This window comes from Pezoporus wallicus, unplaced genomic scaffold, assembly GCF_028554395.1.
Source record: "Pezoporus wallicus isolate ANWC-B61680 ecotype Strahan unplaced genomic scaffold, APGP_CSIRO_Pwel_v1 contig_4722, whole genome shotgun sequence".
Taxonomy (NCBI): domain Eukaryota; kingdom Metazoa; phylum Chordata; class Aves; order Psittaciformes; family Psittacidae; genus Pezoporus; species Pezoporus wallicus.
The window spans coordinates 2,510,838-2,534,492 of NW_026641840.1; the positions used below are offsets into that span (position 1 = coordinate 2,510,838).

At 48.4% G+C, this 23,655-nt stretch overlaps 1 protein-coding gene across 6 annotated transcripts in view; it reads right to left on the minus strand.

Moving 5' to 3' along the window:
- Positions 1-23,655, minus strand: part of NRF1 (nuclear respiratory factor 1) — a 73,328-nt gene that overhangs the window by 48,367 nt on the left and 1,306 nt on the right. For all 6 annotated transcript variants that reach the window (XM_057425460.1, XM_057425458.1, XM_057425457.1 and 3 more), the window contains exon 2: positions 6,784-7,015. In XM_057425460.1, coding sequence (XP_057281443.1) covers positions 6,784-7,006 — 223 coding nt within the window. In that variant the 5' untranslated portion in view covers positions 7,007-7,015. The remainder of the gene's footprint in view (positions 1-6,783; positions 7,016-23,655) is intronic.

Here is a 23,655-nt window from a genome sequence, read left to right on the forward strand (position 1 = left end):
TCAAAAGGCTCCATTCCCAAGACTGGCAAATCCCAGCTCAGTCCCAGGTGAAAGCCACATATGTCAGTCCAAAGAATCCCTTATAGTCATGTAATTATGTATTTTAACTTCCAAAGAGATGGAAAAACTCTCAAGTACATCAAGACTTCAAATAACTGACTGTAATTGAGGAGATTCCAGTAGCAAGGGAGAAGAGGCCAGGTACAACACCATGAATCCTCTTGGACACAACTCCAGCATCAGGAGTCCAAAGCTTTCCCTAGGCATTAAATGCCAGTTCTAATAGGAAAGTACTGGTAATCCAGAGTTCCCAGCAGCATCCTACAACAGGCCCCTGAAGAATAGTGGGGACCACAGCAGGGCAGTGCTATTGCTTTTGCGATCAAACTCTGGACACAGACTCTATGGAAGGGGAAGTTTCCTTAAGTTAATTGGAAGTAAATCAAGTAACATGGAATGGGTTGTGCTTCTATCTGTGATGCCCAGAAACGAGTGCAGAGTCAGAATCAGAAAGCCCTGGGGTCTACTGCAGGCTCAAGGACGTGCCTGTGACTCCTGAGCAGACCTCAGGCACTCTTTGTGTGGTTCCTCCATGTATCAGAGGTCAAAGATCACACCGGGCATCATAAAAGCACTCTGTGTTTAACAAAGATGCAGCTACTGGATCAGAAAGTCCTCAGCTAATGATTAGTGGAAGCTGGGAGATGATAACAAAAGTAGTGTCTGATGATACAAGTTCTCTAACCAACTGCTCTGGGAGACAGTACATGGACAGAGCTCTGGGTGACACTGCAGAGCCAGGTTTTGTTAATTCCTAACAAACTACCTGAGCACTACCATGGCCAGAACTGCTCCACACTGCTCCAAGGATCCTGTGCTTGGGAAAAACAGGATAAAATCGCTGTCATTTGGGGGACTGGAAGAACAGTTGCTCTGGAGAAGTGAGGAAAGGCCACACTGGGTTCTTGGGCAAGCTTTGGGCTGGACGTCAGTAGCTTGAGAGAGGACGCCTGCAACACCGGAGCGGAGCCGGGGGAGATCAGTGTCCAGGAGCCTCACCTCAGAGCAACAAGAGCCACCAAGGAGGGAGCCTCAAGTCCTCGACAGGGCTTGCCCAGGAGCCGGCAGCTCAGCTCACACAAGGAGCTGACTCACAGGGGCCAGGAGCAGTGGCACCAGCCCTGAGTGGGTAAAAACCTGACCAGGGAGCGCGGCGGAGCAGTTTGCGCGGGCAGGCGAGCAGGGTGACTGCCTGGTCAAGAGGAGGAAGGACTGCTTGCTTGTGCGGAGAGACGTAGACGGACCGATGGCTCAGACAGATGATGGTCACAACACGATCAAAAGCTGTAGTGAGGAATAATGTGGGTACCCAGACTGAGCCTTCCTGCAGACATGCAGCCGTGCAGGTCTCTGGCTGCAGTAAATGCCTGAGCCCGGCACTTGCAGTGGAGAGAGGCAGTGCCACCGCCTGTGTGCGGTGTGAGCGGATAAATGATCTGCTCAGGCAGGCGGCTGAACTGAGGGAGGAGGTAGAAAAGTTGAGAGCCATCAGAGAGTGTGAAAGTGAAATTGATTGGCGGAGCCATGCCCTAAGGCAAGGGCAGGGGGAAGTGGTTGAACAAGTGATGGATCCCCTTCCCTCCTACCATCAGATAGGAGTGAACTTAAGGGACAAGGAGGTACAGAGGGAGGTCCCTCCTCGGAGAGGTAAGAAAAAACCCTCGCAGTCCCTTTCTCCCTCCCAGTTGCCCTTGAATAACAGGTACAAGGTCTTGGAACTACGGGGCCAGGTAAATGGAGATGGAGGGGTAGATCTATCTAGTGAGTCACCTAGGGCTTGTCACTCACCCCCATGCCTTAGAACTTCCTCAACCAAGAAGAAAAGAAGAGTAATTGTGGTGGGTGACTCCCTTCTGAGGGGAACAGAAGGGCCCATTTGTCGACCTGATCCATCCCACAGGGAAGTCTGCTGCCTACCTGGGGCTCAGATTGGAGATGTTAAAAGGAAACTCTCTGATCTGGTGCAGCCCTCTGACTACTATCCGCTGCTGGTTTTTCAGGTTGGCAGTGATGAAATCATTACAAGGAGGGCAAGGGCAATGAAGAGATACTTCAGGGCCCTGGGACGGCTGGTTAGAGGGTTTGGAGCGCAAGTGGTGTTTGCCTCCATACCTGTTACAAGCAAGGGTGAAAAGATAAATAGGAAGAGTCTCCAGATTAATGTATGGCTACGGGACTGGTGCCGAAGGGAGGGTTTTGGGTTTTTCAGTCACGGGCTGCTATATGAGACACCTGGTTTGCTGGTGGCAGGTGGGATATACCAGTCCCAGAGGGGGAAAAAGGTTTTTGGGGCAGGAGTTAGCAGGACTCATTGACAGGGCTTTAAACTAGGTAGGAAGGGGAGATAACTGGGCCTGTTGGGGACAAGCCCAAGAGAAACATGCTAGGGCTTGAAGGATGGCAGACGAGGGAGGACTCTCAATCTATTGTTTCATTTGAGGGAAAGGATAGTTGTTTAGACCCTGTCCTGCAGGGGAAAAAGGGTACTTGGGCAAGAGTTAGCAGAACTCACTCACAGAGTTCTAGGTTAGATTCAAAGTGTGAGGGGGGTGTAGCTGGGTTTGAACTAGTGGGGCATTGTTCTAGTATGAATGAAGACCAGAAGGCCTCCCGCCTTCCAAGGGTGCCACTAGCGTGCTCTGCTCGCTCCCTGAAACGCCTGCACACCAATGCACGCAGCATGGGGAATAGACAGGAGGGGTTAGAAGTCTGTGTGCGGTCTAAAGGTTATGACCTGGTGGCAATTACAGAGACATGGTGGGACAGCTCACGTGACTGGAATGTGGTCATGGATGGCTATGTCCTTTCTAGGAAAGATAGGTCAGCAAAGCGAGGTGGTGGAGTTGCTCTTTATGTGAGAGAGCGACTAGAATGTATTGAGTTCTGTCCAGGGGCAGATGAGGAGCAAGTGGAAAGTCTGTGGGTACGAATTAAGGGACAGGCTGGTACGGGCGATACAGCTGTGGGGGTCTATTACAGACCTCCTGATCAGGACGAGGGAGCTGATGAGGCTTTCTACAGGCCATGGGGGATTTTAACTACCCCAATATTTGCTGGAAGACTTACACTGCCAATCATTCACAGTCTAGGAGGTTCCTCCAGTGCATTGATGATAACTTCTTAATGCAAATGGTGGACGAACCAACTAGGAGAGGAGCGCTGCTGGATCTAGTACTCACCAACAAGGAGGGTATGGTTGAAGTGGTGATGGTCAATGGCAGCCTTGGCTGCAGTGACCATGAGATGGTGGAGTTTAGGATCCTGTGTGGGAGGAATAGAATACGTAGCAAGGCCACAATTCTGGATTTCCGAAGGGCCAACTTTGGCCTCTTCCCATGAGACTTCCCTTAGCAACTGATTGAAAGGGTACTAGGTGGTAAAGGGGCTCAAGATAGTTGGTCAGCATTCAAGGACCACTTCTTCAAAGCTCAGGATCAGGGTATTCCAATGGGTAGGAAGTCAATTAGGGGAGCCAGGAGACCAGCATGGTTAAACAAGGAACTGCTGGGCAAACTCATGCGGAAAAGGAGAATCTATGGATTATGGAAGGAGGGGCTGGCCACTTGGGAGGAATATAGGACAGTTGTTAGAGGATGTAGGGAGGCAATTAGGCCAGCTAAGGCCTCCTTGGAACTTAATCTGGCAAGTCGGGTTAAGGACAATAGAAAGGGCTTCTTCAAATACATAGCAGATAAAACTAACACAAGAGGCAATATAGGCCCACTGCTGAATGAGGTGGGTGCCCTGGAGACAGAGGATATAAAGAAGGCAGAGGTGCTGAATGCCTTCTTTGCCTCTGTCTTTACTCCTGCAGACTCTCCCCAGGGGACCCAGATTCCTATAGCCCCGGAAGGAGTCAGGATAAAGGAGGAGTTTGCTTTGGTGGATGAGGATTGGGTTAGGGATCAGTTAAGCAATCTGGACGTCTATAAATCGATGGGTCCGAATGGAATACACCCGTGGGTGCTGAGGGAGCTGGCGGAGGTCATTGCTGGGCCACTCTCCATCATCTTTGGTAAGTCGTGGGAAACAGGAGAGGTGCCTGAGGATTGGAGGATGGCAAATGTCACGCCAGTCTATAAGAAGGGCAAGAAGGAGGACCCGGGTAATTACAGACCGGTCAGCCTTACCTCCATCCCCGGAAAGGTGATGGAACAACTAATTCTTGACACCATCTCTAGACATATCAAGGATGAGGGGCTCATTAAGTGCAGCCAACATGGTTTTACCAAGGGGAAGTCATGTTTGACCAACCTTATAGCCTTCTATGAGGAAGTAACTAGGTGGCTGGATGATGGTAGAGCGGTAGATGTGGTTTTTCTTGATTTCAGTAAGGCATTTGATAACTGTCTCCCACAGCATCCTCACAGATAAGCTAAGGAAGTGTGGGCTTGATGATCAGGTAGTGAGGTGGATCAAGAACTGGCTGAAAGGAAGAAGGCAGAGAGTTGTGGTTAATGGGGCAGAATCTAGCTGGAGTTCTGTGACTACTGGAGTCCCTCAGGGGTCGGCGCTGGGACCAGTGCTGTTTAATATTTTCATCAACGACCTGGATGAGGGAACTGAATGTACCCTCAGCAAGTTTGCTGATGATACTGAACTGGGAGGAGTGGAGGAGTGGCTGACACACCAGAGGGCTGTGTTGCCATTCAGCAAGACCTGGACAGGCTGGAGAGTTGGGCGGAGAGAAACTTGATGAAATATAACAAGGGAAAGTGTAGAGTCCTGCATCTGGGGAAGAACAACCGCATGTACCAGTACAGGTTGGGGGCTGACCTGCTGGACAGTAGTGAAGGGGAAAGGGACCTGGGGGTCCTGGTGGATAGGAGGATGACCATGAGCCAGCAATGTGCCCTTGTGGCCAAGAAGGCCAGTGGCATCCTAGGGTGCATTAGAAAGGGGGTGGTTAGTAGGTCGAGAGAGGTCCTCCTCCCCCTCTACTCTGCCTTGATGAGGCAGCATCTGGATTATTGTGTCCAGTTCTGGGCCCCACAGTTCAAGAAGGACAGGGAATTGCTTGAAAGAGTCCAGCGCAGGGCTACAAAGATGATTAAGGGAATGGAACATCTCCCTTATGAGGAGAGGCTGAGGGAGCTGGGACTCTTTAGCTTGGAGAAGACTGAGGGGTGACCTCATCGATGTTTACAAATATGTAAAGGGTGAGTGTCAGGATGATGGAGCTGGGTTTTTTTCAGTGATGTCCAGTGACAGGACAAGGGGCAATGGGTGTAAACTGGAGCATAGGAGGTTCCATGTGAACACCAGGAAAAATTTCTTTACTGTGAGAGTGACAGAGCACCAGAACAGGCTGCCCAGGGGGGTTGTGGAGTCTCCTACACTGGAGACATTCAAGGCCGCCTGGACAAATTCCTGTGTGATGTACTCTAGGTTACCCTGCTCTTGCAGGGGGGTTGGACTAGATGATCTTTTGAGGTCCCTTTCAACCCTTGGGATTCTGTGATTCTGTGATGTGTCAGTGCCTGCCCTAGAGAAGTGGGGCAGCTCCTGTTATGGGCTGCCAACCTCTGGCCAGTGGCTGGAGGGGTACTGGACACCCTCTGCATATGGAGCCACCAGATGTGGCTCCTGCAAACACCACCCAAGCCTGAAAAGCTTGTGTGCTAGAAGAGAAGGGGAAAAGAATCCTACAGGAGCTGAGGTTTGAGAATTCCTAAGGAAAGGGATGCTCAGTGTGGTGGTGGAAATCTGCAGGTTCAGTCAAGCACATCAAGAGCTCTGTTCAGCAGATAAAGTCTGATACAGAGTCAGGTCAGACCCTGAGTGTTTTATCACTGTATTTTTCTCCTAATGAGGTCAATCTGGTACAAGGCAAATGAGGAGGCCATTTGGCTTCACTGAAAGGAATTTGTGGTTCTGTAATGCTTTCCCAGTCCAGATATGCTGGGGACCCTTTGTAGCGTCTCCTTGAGAGAGGCCTTGCATGTGAATGTCATCTCCTTGGCTAAGCAAGATAGTGCAGCACTCCTGGGTTATTTTTGCTGTTGTTTATACAGGCTTGAAATAAGCTTGCTCTTTGACATACATTTTAGCTTCATTATTTGAGGCAGCACTTACCAAGGACCCTCCTTATTGCACAAACCAGTCTCTTATGCCTCTTCTTACACACAGATAAAGTGATGCAATATCGAAGCAGCTGGCAGGCCTTGTGAAGAAGGTCAATAAGCAAAGGCAATAAGGAGATATTCAGAGCATCCCATGGGTGCAAGATCACCACCCACCTACAAGCGCTGTTTGCAACCTCTGCGAGGATAATCAGGGGCTGGAGCCTGACAGGCTGAGAACACTGGGGCTGTTCAGCCTGGAGAAGAGAAGCTGTGTGGAGACCTCAAAGCAGCTTCCCGTGTCTGAAGGGGGCTACAAGGATGCTGGAGAGGGACTCTTCATCAGGGACTGGAGTGACAGGACAAGGGGTGATGGGTTCCAACTGAAACAGGGGAAGTTCAGGTTGGAAATAAGGCAGAAGTTCTTCCCTGTGAGGGTGCTGAGGCGCTGGCACAGGGTGCCCAGAGAAGCTGTGGCTGCCCCATCCCTGGCAGTGTTCAGGGCCAGGTTGGACACAGGGGCTTGGAGCAAGCTGCTCTAGTGGAAGGAGTCCCTGCCTATGGCAGGGGGTTGGAACTGGAGGAGCTCTAAGGTCCCTTCCAACCCAAACCAGTCTGGGATTCTATGAATGCCATGTTAAATGAACAACAGTGATTGTACCTGCTGCAGCCAGGTGGGCAGTGACTTCGTCAGTAGCTGTGGAGTTGAGGATGTCAGAGTCATCGTAGGACGTGTCCTCTGGTGAAGATGGTGAGTCCTCATCTGCACTGAGCATGCTGTGCTCTGTGTAGGTGGCCACATGGACCTGTTGCACTTGCTGGGCCACCGCATGGGCCTCGATGGTGGCCATGTGCTCTGTTTGGGTCACCTCGTGTTCATCCATTAATAACCACTGTCAGAGGAGACAAAAGAAATCACAGGAAGGGGTTACTGACATCGAGGTAAGCGTGGGCAGCCAAAGGTTTCTCAGCCAGCTGGGTAAGCAGGATGTGACCGCAAGGGAACAGAGATTACCTTCCCAAGTGACAGTGGTCTTTGACAGGGAAATAACAGCTACACCGTGAAGCAGAAGAGGAGCTTGAAGTGTATGGGTTTGAAAATTCCATACTTCCAAACAACATGGCACAGCACCCAGACAGTCATCTTTGCTGGAATGGATTCTGTAGCCCTGAGATGCGCCACTCACCCACTACACGTTCAGAGGTCTGATCAAAGCTGGAACTTCTTTTTGCCACTTCAGCTTTCTGGGCAGATGTGAAGTGTCCTGACCCGTGGCAGGGGATGGGAACTGGATAATCCTAAGGTCCTTTCCAACCAAAACCATTCTGTGATTCTAAGATGCTCGAGGGCGTTACGCAATCCCCGTCCTTCAACCTCAGTAGCTCAGAATATAAACAAGGATCCCAGAACAGAAGTTTAGTGGCAGCAAGTTGCATTCTGGAGGCCATTTTTGTTGTATTACTTATTTAAAGTCTGGAAGGAGGCAAAATCATTACAATCCAAGCGCAAACATTAGATAAAGCACATTTATTTCATGCATCTAGTGGTAAACCACTGAGCAAAGCAGCTGCTTACACACTGAGCAGGGCACTGGCCCACATGGCATGAACATAAATCTGTGCAGAAGGAACAAGACAGGAGATACACGGATATTTTCAGTGTGTGGAAAAGGGACATCACATCCTGAAGATATTTTCAAACTACAGTAGAAGAATTAGGACATCAGCCGATCCCCAAACCCCCCCAGGACAAACAGCAGAAGGAAACACATGATCACCTGTAGAAAACAGTAACATATACCCAGCAAATTCTCATCCTGTAAGTGCAGTCATAGAAATTAAAGCTCTTGATGACACCCTCTTCATGGAAACCTCTTCAGTTTGTCAGGAGGAAAGAGCTAGGAACATGGATACAGCCACAGAGTGGTCTCAGTACATGGCTGGGTAACTGCTCTATGGAGTCAGGCAAGCCATGTGATTAGCCTGGAGAAGAGAAGGCTCCTGAAGGGGAGACCTTAGAGCAGCTCCAGTGCCTAAAGGGGCTACAGGAAACCCAGAGAGGGGCTTTGGACAAGGGCCTGTAGGGACAGGCCAAGGGGAATGGCTTTAACCTGCCAGAGGGGAGACTGAGATGAGCTCTTAGGCAGAAGCTCTTCCCTGTGAGGGTGCTGAGGCGCTGGTACAGGGTGCCCAGAGAAGCTGTGGCTGCCCCATCCCTGGCAGTGTTCAAGGCCAGGTTGGACACAGGAGCTTGGAGCAAGCTGCTCTAGTGGAAGGTGTCCCTGCCTGTGGCAGGGGGCTGGAACTGGAGGAGCTTTAAAGTCCCTTCCAATACAAACCAGTCTGAGATTCTATGATCCCACCATTGCCCCAGCAGCAAAGCACCTGTTATGCATCTGAAGGGTCCACACTTGGATTTGAACAGGGATTCAGGCACAGGGGATGAAAGGAAAGTTGTTCTTGGTTAATTTCAGAGATGAACATTTAGCATTCCAGAAAAAAAAAAGAACGTTTATTCCTGTTTTCCTTCAGACACCAGAACATTTTCAGGTGTAAGGAAACCCTAAAGGTATGATGATGCCTGCAAAGACATTTCCTGGTAGCTGCAGCTCAGTCCAGAAGCCCTGAAGGATTTTGAAGCCATTTAAACTGCTTAAAAAAATATGAGGATAAAGTCCTCTCATCACAAAGTGCAGTTGCCTCATGACCATGTCAGGGGTTCCTTTGATGTACTGTCAACTACAATCAATGGCTGTTGACACCATTGCTGGAAGAACACCAGACGCAGGAAGAACAAAGCTAAAGCAGCAGAAGCCAAACCATTCAAACCAGCAGAAAACAGAAACTGAAGAGAAAAGCCGTAAAATCTACATTAAATTTAAACCCACATGGATTAAAATGCAGTTTTTGTCTGCTCAGTGTAATCTGTGGTGTGACTGTAAAGAGATACAACTCAACCCGTACAAAACCACTGTAGAAACTGTCCTCTGTCATCGCCATCTGGTTTAATGTTGCTCACGGGTGCTTTAAACTGAGCTAAAAATATGAAGTCCACAGCAGAAAAAAGGATGAGGTTCATCAGCATGACTGGAAAAGCTCTTGCACAGACAGGGCCGGGGCTTATTTTTAACCTTTAGACCACTGAAGCGGTTTTAGTTCAGATGCTGTGGAAGACAAGACACTGCCCTCTGAGACAGGCTTAACTCGGAGACAAGCAGCACTCTGCTGGCATTGGAAATCACTCATCCAACATAATGCCCAATTCACCCAAACCCCTGCTCAGATGAGCAATGCATGAAAGAATCACTGGGTCTCACTTCCTCGGCAGTTTAAATGATGCAAATATGAATTATCTGAATGAAGACAGAAGGAGAAGGGCTGAGATGCAGAACGGTTTGACAGAGACCTGCTCTGTGCTCTCCCATGCACACACACAGCTCATTCCAGCCACGTGCTCAGATCCTTCCTGAGAGAGACCAGAGGGAATGCAGGGGCACAGGTTTTAAATGAAAAGAGGGGAGATTTAGATCAGACATAAGGAAGAAAGGCTTTATGGTTGGGATGGTGCCCCAGAAGCTGTGGCTGCCCCATCCCTGGTAGTATTCAAGGCCAGGCTGGACACAGGGTCTTGGAGCAACCTGCTCTAGTGGAAGGTGTCCCTGCCCGTGGCAGGGGTTGGAACTGACTAAGCTTTAAGGTCCCTTCAACCCAAACCAGTCTGTGATTCTATGATTCTACCATTCTGAAAGGGGGTGCTAACAGGTAACAGCCTCATCAGAATCCAAAACAAAAGTTCTCCTGGCCAAGTTTTGCAACCAAACCTTCCTTCTTCTTGTGCCTTACAGACCTCACATGAGGAGCAAAGCCCTCCTACATAAGCCAACACCACACAGCCCAAGAAGTCAGTGTGAAGAAAGGTGAGCTGTCCTTGTAAATAAAAAGCTTTGCATTTTCTTTGTAAATAACCCTGGTTGTCCAAATTCAGGCTTCATATTTTGATACCAGGAGTAACCACTATAAGCAGAACACAAGGGAAGAGCTCACCTGTATCCTGCAACAGCATCCACATAAAGATGAGGATGACATTGGTATAACATACAAGAATTAGCTAAGCACCAATAGCAGGTAGAGGCCAACTCACACAGCCTGTTCAGTGTGCTGTGGCACAACTTCTCCTAATCAAAGGTTTGGGGAAGAATGAAATCCCATCCCAGGCAACTGCAGGGCACTGCTCCATTGGGGAACTACCCAACGTGTGATGAACATGCTGAGCTAATGCAGCAGCTCTGCCTTCTAGAGTGGATTATAAATGACAAAAGAGGAAGGACAGGGGACTAACAGATACACACAGTTCCTCAGAATCCACCTTATAAGTGGTCAATGCCAGCAGTTAGGATAACAGACACGTTAACCTTTCCAGCCAAGGGTACTGTCCCCAGCCGCGTTTCAGGCTGGTCAGGTCACCAACCTTCTCTTCCCAGTGATGAGGCTCAGGAGAAAGGCTGCATGACGTGACCCACCTATCATCCTCTGGAGAATTGCCTTTGAACTGATGAAAGGATGTTGAATTTAGATGGTACAGAAGCAAACCAGAGGCTATGGGAAGCCACAGTAACTACTGAGAAAGAGGCGATAAGCTTCCATCAGCTCATGTCTCTGAGAAAGGCCAGCCAGCCTTCCTCAAGCTCCTCCTCATCCTCCTCCTTCCACCTAAACATCACTGGGGTCGGTACCTAAACATACAAAGGCACATGCAGAGGTCTAGGCTGGTATCCACAGAGACCCAGCTCTCTGCAGCATGGACGGGTTAAGAAGGAACAAACCAGCCTGTTAGCTAGTGATGGACCCACCAAAACACAAAGAGCAGGGCACTGATGAAGCCTCATGGCCTTCAAACACTCCCTTGTAGAGGTGACTTTATAACGGTGTTTTCTCCAACACAGTATGTATTCAGCATACTGTAAAGTAAGAAGAAAGGAAGAGACAAACCAGTGTGGGGTTGCTCAGTTGGCCCAGGGAATATCAGCTGTTCCTGGGGTTTCTTTATTTTTCCTGTTTCTTTCTAATTTGCCTTGCTTTTTAAATTAAATGAGTTAGAGGACGTATTTGAGAAGGCCAATTCTCAATATCCACTCTCCAGAATAATCCCTCTGGCTCACTTCCTAATTTGCTTCAAAGGAATGGAAACACTCCCGGTTTTTCCTTTTCCAGTCCATTTTCTGTTTGATCCTTCCACTGCAGACAGCACCAATTCCTTATTGACAACCCTGCTCCACACAGGAACTCAGCACGTAGCACTTTGCCTGGCACTAGACAGCAGTCTTGTGATCTGTGTAAAATAGAATCCCAGACTGGTTTGGGGTGGAAGGGACCTTAAAGCTCCTCCACCTCCAACCCCTACCACGGGCAGGGACACCTCACGCTAGAGCAGCTTGCTCCAAGCCCCTGTGTCCAACCTGGCCTTGAACACTGCCAGGGCTGGGGCAGCCACAGCTTCTCTGGGCACCCTGTGCCAGCACCTCAGCACCCTCACAGTAAGGAATTCCTTCCTTATATCCAACCTAAATCTCCCCTGTTTCAGTTTGAATGGAGTTTAAAAAAGAAAATAAAAGGGAACCAGAAATAACCTGTTCATCACTCAAGCTGGTCACCTTCCTCATGGCTTTAACGTCAATGAAATACCGCTCCATGTTCAGTGAGCTGAGTGTTCTCCAGAAAACAAGCAACACCTCCTCCCTTCCCTCCCCTCTTCTTGTGAAGCTGGCAAGCATCTGGAATTTAATGTGCCCTTAATGGATTCAAGCCTCTGCTGTAAATAAGTCCTTTGCTTTGCATTAAACCACCGGCATCACACTGGCACTTTTGTTCTTGTGGTGAGTTAATCAACAGGGCTCCTGTGATCCGGGTGTGTTAATTCTCAGGCAGCAGTTCCGTGGGCTGCAGGGTGGCTGCTGCCATCAGTCACCACTTCCTAAGCCCTTTCTTGCAGCTCTCCAGTGGTGTTCAGCTGCGCAGACCAGCACCTCTGCTGGGAAATGAGTCTCTAAGTCAGTTTTGAGCTGCTCAGTTTGCTTTATCCCCTTCCCTAGCTTGGAGATTACTCTCTAAACTGCTTCTCTAGTGATGCTCTGAGGAGGGAGGGGTGATGCTCAGCACTGCTTTGTGTCGTCTCCATCCTTCGGCCATCAGAGCAGAGCTTCAAGCACAGGTCACAAAGATGATGGTGGTGGCACACAGGGCTTCCCACATGCAAAACATGTCCCTTCTCACTCCCAAGAGCCTGCTGTGGTGGGCAGGGGAGACCACACCACCCCAGGTTATTTTAGGAACGACCAACTGTTTGCAGCTGCAGCAGCTCATCTGCTGCCACAACAACCATAGGCGCTGGTGTCATCTCCTGAGAAGGGACCTGAAATACCTTTGATGGTCTGAGCCAACGGGATGTGAAGGAGGCTTTTCAGTTAACCAGGTTTCATATTTCATGTATTCAATCAGATTAAACAGCACTTCCTATGCTCTTAGGACATAAGAATCATAGAATCATAGAATAGTTAGGGTTGGAATGGGTTATTTTAAAAGCTGTTTCAAACTTCTGGCTCTAGCTAAACTCCAAATTCCCTACAAAGACAGCCTGGAATAATTCATAAGTGAAAACTGATCCAGCAAGGAAGAAATCATTTGCCATTTACTAATAAAATCAAACCCTGTTTGACTGTAATTACACCTTTGAAATTGTCTGGAACTGCTTTGTGCTATTCTGGCACCAAGCCCTCTAAAGCAAGTACACACATCCTGATACAGCTGGTTTCTGATCAGCAGATTTGAATGGTTACACTTATGGCTCCATGAGGAGCAAAACCTCATTCAGAAACACCAGCAACACAAACAGAGATCATACACCATGATTTTCACATGGAGCCATAGCTAAAATCACTGGTGTTCATCAGACATCATCAGACTGGAGAGAGTTGTGTCTACTCTCTGGTTACAACAGCCAGAAACGGTCCAGTTTACGCTGAATCCCAGACTGGTTTGGGTTGGAAGGGACCTTAAAGCCCACCCAGTTCCAACCCCCTGCCATGGGCAGGGACACCTTCCACTAGAGCAGCTTGCTCCAAGCCCCTGTGTCCAACCTGGCCTTGAACACTGCCAGGGATGGGGCAGCCACAGCTTCTGGGGCAAGCTCCTGCCATGGTCTGAATTACAGGAGCTGCAAACCTGCAGCTGAAGGAAAGATTAGAAGACAACCTCTAACAGAGGAGACACATGAGTCTTGGCCTGGTGCTGTCCTGGCTGCGTTTCAGCTCCATGTGGGCCAATGTTGGCTGGTACCTGGAAGCAACAACTCGTGCAAAGACATCCATCTCCCAGCCCGTCCTTACTCGCACAGCACCAAGCTCACTCACAGCATTTCCTGATGATGCTGGTTAAGAAACCACTTCCAGGTGAAGTGGGAGATGGAAGAGGACTACACCAGCCAATTACAACTGCACTGGCTTCTCTCAGAGCAGCTTACAACCAACAGCACACAGAAAGCCCCCATCTCCCATCACTCACTTGCACTACATACCAACAACCAAGATCCAGACCTTCTCCTGGTGAGGATGTTCAGGTCCTCCCTAGCAGATTGTTTCAGACTCCTGAGAGCAGAGATTTAGCTCTTTCCACGAACTGGCATCTCTCACTGATTAAATATTATCTGTTAATTCACCTTCAGGATAAATTTGATGCTGTTGTTGTATAAGATTGTGCCCAGAGGGAATTACCGCTGCAGGTCTGATAAGGAAACAATGCTATTCACCAGGGACAGGCTTGATTAATATCTTAATTATGACCACAACTCATTTAAAATGCACATTTAACCCCCAAATCCTATTTTCCCATGAGTGCAGAAGAAGTCTTCCCTTGCTCGTGGGGAGAATTTGCTGGCCTACACCGCAGTGCAATAAACCCCAGCTTTTTTGTGGTGAAGCATCCGTCACTCTGGAAACTGCAGGGCTTTAGATGGGACTGACTTCCCAGGACTTGAGACATTGCCTCCTGTCAGCAGCAGCAACTGCTACCCTGCACAAAGGCAAGATAAGACACGTCAGTTTACACCTCTCCTATCAAGATTGAGGCCAACATCTTATTTCACGCTGGTGCACAGCAGCACGGGGACATTGCTGCTTGTCAGCAGGGATGCAGTAACTCAAGCATGAAGAAGAACTACACAAAGTAGCTCTGGTTCCACAGCGTCCTCCTGTGGCATAATATAAGGCTCCTTTTAATTAGGATGGGGTAAGAATTCCCTATGCTACCAGTGTCAGCATGAAAAGACCTAAAATACAGCTGATTCTAGAAAGCAAACACAAAACTCCTTCTGTTAATGTGCTCTTTTATCAGCATCTCACACAAAAGAGCAACCACGTCACACTGCAGGAAAAACTCCATGCACAGAAAGGCTGGAAAAAAAAATGGGATTTTACACATATTTATTAGGCACAAACCCTCCTGTTTGCTGCTGAAAGCCACTGTTTGGCAATGGGATGGGACATTCATTTCACCACCTATGATGCAATTTACAACGGGTCCTTTTTGCACTTGACTTATTTAGCAGCAGAGGCTGGCAGGAAGCTCAGGGCTCAACGTGAGGATGAGGTGGTTTCTACTTGAAGCCTCTTCTCAGGCTTTGGCACGATGGGGAGCATGGGGAGGGCTTCACCGCAGCGCTCTACCCTGCTCCTCTGCAGTACTCAAGCAGAGCAGTGGTAGATGACAGGGAAAGTACAGCACAGACAAGCAGGAGCACCCCATGGTTTAGACTCCATATTTTCAAGTTTTAAGCAGTTTATGTAAGTTAAAAAGATAAAGTTCTACAGTGGAATCAATCCCCCCCATGAAGACACCAAGCAAAAGGTTAGCACACATTTAGCATCCAGAACAGGAGCACAGCACCACATCTCGATCCATGTCAGCCTGCAAGTGAGTGTAATCCAAAACTAAGTCAAACTACACCATAAAGTTGTAAAGCAGGAGTGGAATTCTCATTTAGCATTCCCGTGCTTCCCCTCAGGCCCTGCTGGTTTCATGTTAAGCACTTGGGGTGTGATATCCAGAGGGGATGCTCCCTCACCAGTATCCACATCTGGGGCAGAACCTTCTTCCCTAAATCTTCTGGAGGATGTGTAGTGTGAAACGAGTCTAGGAGAGATAACGTGATAAATATGAGCTTCCAGAGAGGAGACAGGCAGAAGCTCTTCCCTGTGAGGGTGCTGAGGCGCTGGCACAGGGTGCCCAGAGAAGCTGTGGCTGCTCCATCCCTGGCAATGTTCAAGGCCAGGTTGGACACAGGGGCTTGGAGCAAGCTGCTCTAGTGGAAGGTGTCCCTGCCCATGGCAGGGGGTTGGAACTGGAGAAGCTTTAAGGTCCCTTCCAATACAAACCATTCCATGCATTCATATGTCAGCTTCTGAGATATGATTCTATAAATGGCATTCTCCAAGGTAATACTTTGTCAACTTACATTATTTCATTTTTACTTAGAGAACCACACACAAATCCCAGTTTTGAATTATGTTACTGTGACCTGCAGAGCCCAGAGTCATTTTAACAGTGTGAAGCGAGCTGGTCACCTCCAGCTGATTCAGCTTTTTAAATTACCAACCAAAATGGTCTTTTAAGAAGTACAAACCCAATAAGCACAAATGCCCAGGGAGCTGCTATTTGCCATCGCTGACAGCATTCCTGGTACTGCACAAAGGCACAGCCCTCGCTCCAACAGGATTACTGCCTAAAAGACAGAGTGCGGCCCTGGCTGGCTGCATGAAGGTGCAAATGTTCCCAGTTTTAATCCTCTTTTATCGAGGGGGAGGATTAGTGGTTCTGCTGGACTACCATAAAAACATAAAGGAAGTGTGTTTTAGCAAAGGATTTGAGCAAGAGCGTGGTGACGGCTAGACCAAGACTTAGAGGTGTGAAGTATCACGTTAACCATAGCAGCCCTTGTCCCTCCTGCATGTTGTCTTCAACCCTGGCTAGATGGACTTGGTCCTCATATACTAATTCAATAGGATCAACATATGGTAAAGACAGATGATTCAGCCCTGACCACATTTAATTCTCTAACTCGCACCCCAAAATGGCAATTGTGGCCCACCTCTAGACGACAGTTCTGTTAATGATGCAGCCTTCAAGATGACACAATCTTAGAATCACAGGTTGGGTTGGAAGGGACCTCAAAGCCCATCCAGCTCCAACCCTTGCCACGGGCAGGGACACCTTCCACTAGAGCAGCTTGCTCCAAGCCCCTGTGTCCAACCTGGCCTTGAACACTGCCAGGGATGGGGCAGCCACAGCTTCTCTGGGCACCCTGTGCCAGCGCCTCAGCACCCTCACAGGGAAGAGCTTCTGCCTAAGAGCTCATCTCAGTCCCCCCTCTGTCAGGTTAAAGCCATTCCCCTTGGCCTGTCCCTACAGGCCCTTGTCCAAAGCCCCTCTCCAGCTTTTCTGGAGCCCCTTTAGGCACTGGAGCTGCTCTAAGGTCTCCCCTTCAGGAGCCTTCTCTTCTCCAGGCTGACCCAGCCCAGCTCTCTCAGCCTGTAAGGAAAACACCCTACGACAGCATTTGTTTTCAAGGTCTTATTCTATGTAAGTTTGGATTTGTTTGGGTTTTTCCTCCAGCTATTTAGGAGGAGAGGATGTGCATTCACAGCCTGCAGACAGCTCCTGACATCAGCCACCAGATCTGCATTCACATGGGGCAGAATGTGGGGATTCTCCTCCAGCCACATGAAGTATGAGCATCTGGGGTTACCCTGTGGTGCCCCTGCAGGCACTTAGGGTGACAGAGAGCCTAGGTTCAGTAAAAGTGGGATACCTCCTCCCCTTAGCACCCACAACTGGGAAAAAGGAAAGGCCAGGCTCCCTTCCAAAGATTTTCTGTGGCTGAAGAACACATCTGCTCCTTGCCCTGCAAAAGACTGCAGTGAGGAGCCAAAACTCCCCAGCAAAACTGGAAACTAATGGGCATGGAGTTTCCAAACTGGAAACAAGGAGCAGCAGATGAGAAGGGGAAGGGTCACCTCTAAAGAAGCATCACATATGAGAGAAGATCTAGGACGTGTCATGTTTGCTGCTGCTGCTGCATATTGAGCAGGATTGAGATTTGTGTTTTCTGGGAGGAATAAAATGTGCTTCTAGAGCCCAACTCGATCAAAGAGATTTGTCTGTGAGTTATTGAAGTCTGAATGCTGGATTTAAACACTGGTTCAAGCATTTCTTCCCTGTAGTATTGACAAAGTGCCTGTTAAAGACGTCACTGTGCTCTCCAAGCGTCCGGCTAACTCCTGAGCTGTCTTCCAAAGGCAGAACTGAACACTCAAGACCCAAGGAATTTGTTACAAGATGAAGCAGGATTATAACAATCACACACAGATGAGAACACCTGCTTATGCTCTCCTTCCTAAGCACAGTTATTTCATAGAATCCCAGAGTGGTTGGGTTGGAAGGGATCTTAAAGCTCCTCTACTTCCAACCCCCTGCCACGGGCAGGGACACCTTCCACTAGAGCAGCTTGCTCCAACCCCTGTGTCCAACCTGGCCTTGAACACTGCCAGGGATGGGGCAGCCACAGCTCCTCTGGGCACCCTGTGCCAGCGCCTCAGCACCCTCATAGGGAAGAACTTCCTTATATCCAACTTGAATCTCCCCTGGAAGTAGCCATTCCCCCTTGTCCTGTCACTACAGGCCCTGATGAAGATCAAGGTTTGAGAAGGGGCACAGGTCAGTTTAGCTTCCAAGATCACTACTCCACCAGAATCCCATGCACGTGGAGAACATCCAAGATAGAGCCATCATGATTTTCTCATCCTGACCCACCATAAGTTAGCACTCATGTGGGGTTTTCCTGCTTTGAATACACAGTACACTATGCAAATCCTGTGGGAATTCAAAGCTTTTCCTATAGCTCACAACCATGCATCTGATACACTGAAACTGGGACATGAATTTTTATTTGCTGCTGCATTTTGTACTTCAGATGTCTTTCACATTTCTTCACCACCTCCTCCATCTACATATGCTTTGCATTATCAGGGTTTGGGTATTACAACTATCACAGGAAAACACACCATTTCATCTCGAGCAAGAGACCAAATTTTACTGATTTACCTGCAAATCACCATTAAAACTCATGCTGCAGGAGAAAGAAGCCTGAAAAAGAATAGAACTTGCAACCCAGTGCAACTAAGAGCTTCTAGGAAGGAAAAGGAGCAGCACTATCTGAAGTCCCTTCTAATGCTGAGGGACCTGGGGGGTTCAGTCTGGAGAAGAGAAGGCTCAGGGAGGACCTGATGGCTCCCTACAACTGCCTGAGGATGGAGCCAGGAGGGGCTGGGCTCTGCTCCCAAGGAACAAGGGATGGGACAAGAGGAAACGGCCTCAAGCTGCACCAGGGCAGGTTTAGATGGAGCTGAGGAACAATTCCTTCCCCAGAGGGTGCTCAGGCATTGGAACAGGCTGCCCAGGGCAGGGCTGCAGTCACCGTCCCTGCAAGTGTTCACACACCGTGGAGACGAGGCCTCAGTGTCATGGGTTAGTGGTGGCCTTGGCAGTGCTGGGAACGGTTGGGATGGATGAGCTTAAAGAGCTTTTCCAGCCTGGTCGATTCCATGATTCTCCTAAAGGGAAACCAGAGTTAAAAGGATTTTCTTTGCGCCCAAGATAGTGGCTGCAGAAGCAGCAGGAGACTCTAATAGCAGACACCAAAAATAAACTTAGGGGGACAGAATTAACTTCCACACCATTTCTCTATAGAGGATTCTGCAATATAAATAAAGCAGAGACTCTGGGGTGTGGTCTTGGAAGTATTTTTTGACCCAGGAAGTTTTCCAAGCTTCAAAGTCATTCCCATTTGATTACTTTAAGTAGATGGTTATGTCATAAACAGGGAGAGGGGCTTGGTTTCTTTAGGACTGCATGTCATGATCACACTGGTTATAAGCAAGAGGCATGTTCTGTTAAGTGAAAATAGACTGTCATGTTATTTCTGCTTATGTATTTGAAGTCAGATGAATTTATTTGGTTGACAGACTGGAGGGAAGGGATGGGATCCAGAGGGACCTGGACACACTGGAGAGGTGGCCAATGCCAACCTCATGGAGCTCAACACAGCAAATTGCAAGGTCCTGCCCTTGGGGCAATCCCAGGCACAGCTACAGGTTGGGTGGACAAGAGATTCAGAGCAGCCTGGGGAGAAGGACTTGAGGGTGTTGGACAATAAAAAGCTCTCCATGACCTGGCTTCAGTGTGCACATAAGCCCAGAAGCTGGCAAGCTGGGCTGCATCCCCAGAGCGTGAGCAGCAGCTCAGGGAGGGGATCCTGCCCCCTCTGTTCTGTTCTGAGACCCCACTTGCAGCACTGTGTGCAGTTCTGGTGTCCTCAAGATAAGGAGGACATGGAGCTGTTGGAGAAAGTCCAGAGGAGGCCGTGAGGATTATCAGGGGCTGGAGCACCTCTGGTATGCAGACAGGCTGAGAAAGTTGGGGCTGTTCAGCGTGGAGAAGAGAAGCTCTGTGGAGACCTCAGAGCAGCTTCCAGTATCTGAAGGGGGCTACAAGGATGCTGGGGAGGGACTCTTCATCAGGGACTGTAGTGACAGGACAAGGGGTGATGGGTTCAAACTGAAACAGGGGAAGTTCAGGTTGGAGATAAGGAAGAAGTTCATCCCTGTGAGGGTGCTGAGGCGCTGGCACAGGGTGCCCAGAGAAGCTGTGGCTGCCCCATCCCTGGCAGCGTTCAAGGCCAGGTTGGACACAGGGGCTTGGAGCAAGCTGCTCTAGTGGAAGGTGTCCCTGCCTGTGGCAGAGGGCTGGAACTGGAGGAGCTTTAAGGTCCCTTCCAACCCAACCATCCTAGGATTCTATGATTCATTCTATGAATTTTGTAATGGGACTGACAAAGTTGAGTTACCCTCCAACTCGTGCTCAGACTGCAGCATCTGAGCAATCCATCTATTATTTACAGAGCCAGCACACAGAGCAAACAGCTAAAATAATTCACACATCTGCCTTACACACAGCCTCAGAGAGGCAGAAAGCAACCTACAGCCAACAAAAATAATGTGTGTAAAGGAGCAGAGGCGCAGAGCTCAGCATCAAGGACAGAACGCACCACGTCCCATACTGAGGAGGCACCTGCTTTCATCCCTCAGCACAAAAATAGGCTCCCTTATCCACTGAAAGCAGCACGTTCTCTAAGAAAGGATGATGAACAGCAAGAAGGGGAGACACTGGAATTCTCATCCTATAGAGTCAACACTCGGAAAAAACCTTCTGTCAGAAGCATCCTAAGAGTCTTTGTGCAGCTATATCCTTCTTCCAGGAGGAAAAAAACCCACCACGGTATTTCATTGACATCAAAATGTCAACATGCATGGAGATGCCTATCACTCTCCTACGTGCTCCACCAAATATAGCCTCCACCTCCCCATTTCCTACTGTCAATAGAAGGAACTCCTCCTTGGAGCCTGGCAGGCAACTCATCTGCTACAAAACCAGTGTTAGACAGAAAAGTCCTTCCCATGAAGCTGAACACCTCAGGTGACCTCCAAAACCAAGTGGGCGCACAGCATTAATCACTTGGGCATCCTCTCCCAGCTCCTCTTAGTAACACTCCTAGTGAGAACACAAGGTCTGCTCCTAGTTGTAAACTGTACTACTTCCACAAGGATAGTGGGCTCTGAGGTTTCCCAGCAAGTGTTGCTATCCCATAAGCATGTATGGCTCCATTCGAGCCTCCCGTGGAACTGTCCAACAGGAAACTGGTTCAGCCCCACTAATTTTTGGGACAAAGCAAAGGCAACAAGAGCAGAATTAGCAAGATGCCACGAATACTGAAAACCACTGCAGCTGCTGCAGTGAATATAGATAGACCTGAATTCTCCACAAAGCAGGATGGGCCAGGTTTAGCTTGGACAGTTAAGAGGTTCCTGCTACCCATGGTACAAAGCCCTGTATGACTCTTGACTTTAAAACCTTTCTCCACACTCCAGTGCTAATGGCACAGCTTTTACACTGGAAAGCAGTGAGAGTTCCTGGTGGAAACTTAAGTTTCAGGTGGAAAAGAGAAGATGCCAATAATGTTCAGCATTTTATGGTTTGCAATGCCTGAAAACCAGGGGGTTGCTGGGATCTATTTACCTGGCTTGGATTTACATGCAAAACAAACTGATGAAGAGGTTCACAATAGCTGACACACAAATTCACTCATTAAAGCAAGTGAGAAACACACTGGGGCAGGGGTGAGTGTCTGCGTGCATAGAGTCATAGAATCATGGAATGGTTTGGGTTGGAAGGGACCTTAGGGCTCTTTCAGTTCCAACCCCATGCCACAGAGGGCTTGGAGTAACCTGCTCAAGTGGAAGGTGTCCCTATCAATGGCAGGAGTTGGAACTAGATGAGCTTTAAGGCCCCTTCCAACACAAACCATCCTCTGATTCTATGATTCATTGGAGGAGTCGTGTGAGTCACGAGTATCTGTTTCAAGTGCCACCTCAGCGCACTTTCAAGTGCACCATTTTCAATCTTTCTACTACAGCAGCTACTACATAGTAAGAGTAAAATCCCCACCATGCAGCAGAAGTTAAAAGATTCAAAAAGACCAAGGGTTGTATTTTTAAAATTATTTTATTTAGTAACTCAAGCACTCGGTAACCAGCAATACAAGAAACCTTCACTGTATTTTTTCCTATGTATGTACTTCAAACAGCATAAGATGGATCTACCAGAAGCAGCACAAAAAAATAATGTCCAAAGCTAAATGATACAGTACTACTTGTACTGAAAATCATCGACAGAAGCAGCATATGAAAGTCTCTATTATATTTTCCTGGTAAAAGGGATCCAGGGGCACAGCAGAGTCACTGCATTCTGCGCCTTCCTAGAAGATACACTCCCAGATCAGAGTAAGGGCAAAGAATAGTAATTCCCAACGCCTTCAAGAGCCTGACAGGCTGCATGGAAATCTCCCTCATTTGGCACATGAAGAGCAGGTACAAGCAGCAATGGAAACATTCCCAGAGCATGGAAATGGCAAGTCTGACATGATGTAGCCTAGAAGCAAGATTTACAACAAAGGCAGCCCCAGTGCTCCCAACCCCAGCTCCTGCAGCCATTTGGGGCTCTTCATTTTCACTTAGGAGGCTGAAATCTTCCAGTCTTGAGCTTGCCAGAAGTGAAACTTGTTGGTTTAAGTCTAAGATGATTGAGGCTCCTGAGTGACATGAAAACTATGGAATTCCAACACCTGAAGAAGTCCTCACACCAAAACACCTGGATTCTGAAAGGCGACATTTCCGCAACCAAGCAGTTGTGGGGGTTTTTATCCAAGGAAGTTGAGACAATTAATCCAAGTGCAATATCACAGCATGTAAAGCCCCCGCATGGCCAACCTTACTCAGAATCAATGCGGCCTTCACTCACTGCAGCTTAATCCTCCGTGAGTAAGTTTATGCCACACACTTTCCCAACAGAGCTATAGAGAAGGGCAACCACCAACTGACACAACACACACTAAAGGACTCTTGCTGTTAGAGCTGGTGTTTTGCTATGAAGGCTTTTCTGCTTCTGGGGTCAGGGGTATTTGTTGTTCTGGCACACTGGGTGGCTCAGCTGGGATGGCACAGTCCACATCCACAACACAGAGTTGTGTCAGGGTAACTGACACACTTACACAGAGCACTGCCCAGCCAAGTTACCTCCAAAGAAGCATCCGTGGATGATGTTAATACCACAAGGTAACGGGGTCCACAGAAAAACTTTGATAGAACCGAAAGGCTCCATGCCAAAAATCATAGTGCCTACACACACACTCCAACATGGGCTCTATCCAGACTGCCAATCAACACCACTTTACAAGACCCGTGCTCCATTCCACCCACACAACGTGAACATACACCAGGCCACACACTTCGCAAGGCACAGATACTACTGCAGTACAAGGAGTTGTAAGGACTGCACAAAACACGTACTGGATGAGGCAGAGGGTTCCCCATCTCACTCTATGTATGGCCTGTGTGTAGGAGCCCATACCTCATTGTAAAGCCTGTACATTAATGATGTGAGACTTCTGAAAAACAACTGAAATACAGTAAAATACAGTAAAGCCCAACTGCAGCACTCTACAAAGAGTAAACACATGTAGAACATTACATATGAGATTATTTAATTAAAGGCTACACTATGCCACTTATCGATGATGGACAAGATTAAAACCCTGAAACAAGAGTTAATATAACCCTGACCTTTCCAAAGTTACCACCCTCATACTTTCTCTTTCACCTTCAATATATAAAAATGGTTGCTCCCCAGTTTCATCACGAGAAGGAAAATACAACATGAAAAATAAGCAGTTTCTCATCTATTTCCTCAATATTAGGCCATTAAAAGTTCAATATAACAGGTTTTAAAGATAAGCAACTGTGATGCAGATGAACCAGAAGACGAGCTGATGCCACTGCTAAAGTAAGGATGAACACAAGTCGCCATGACGTCT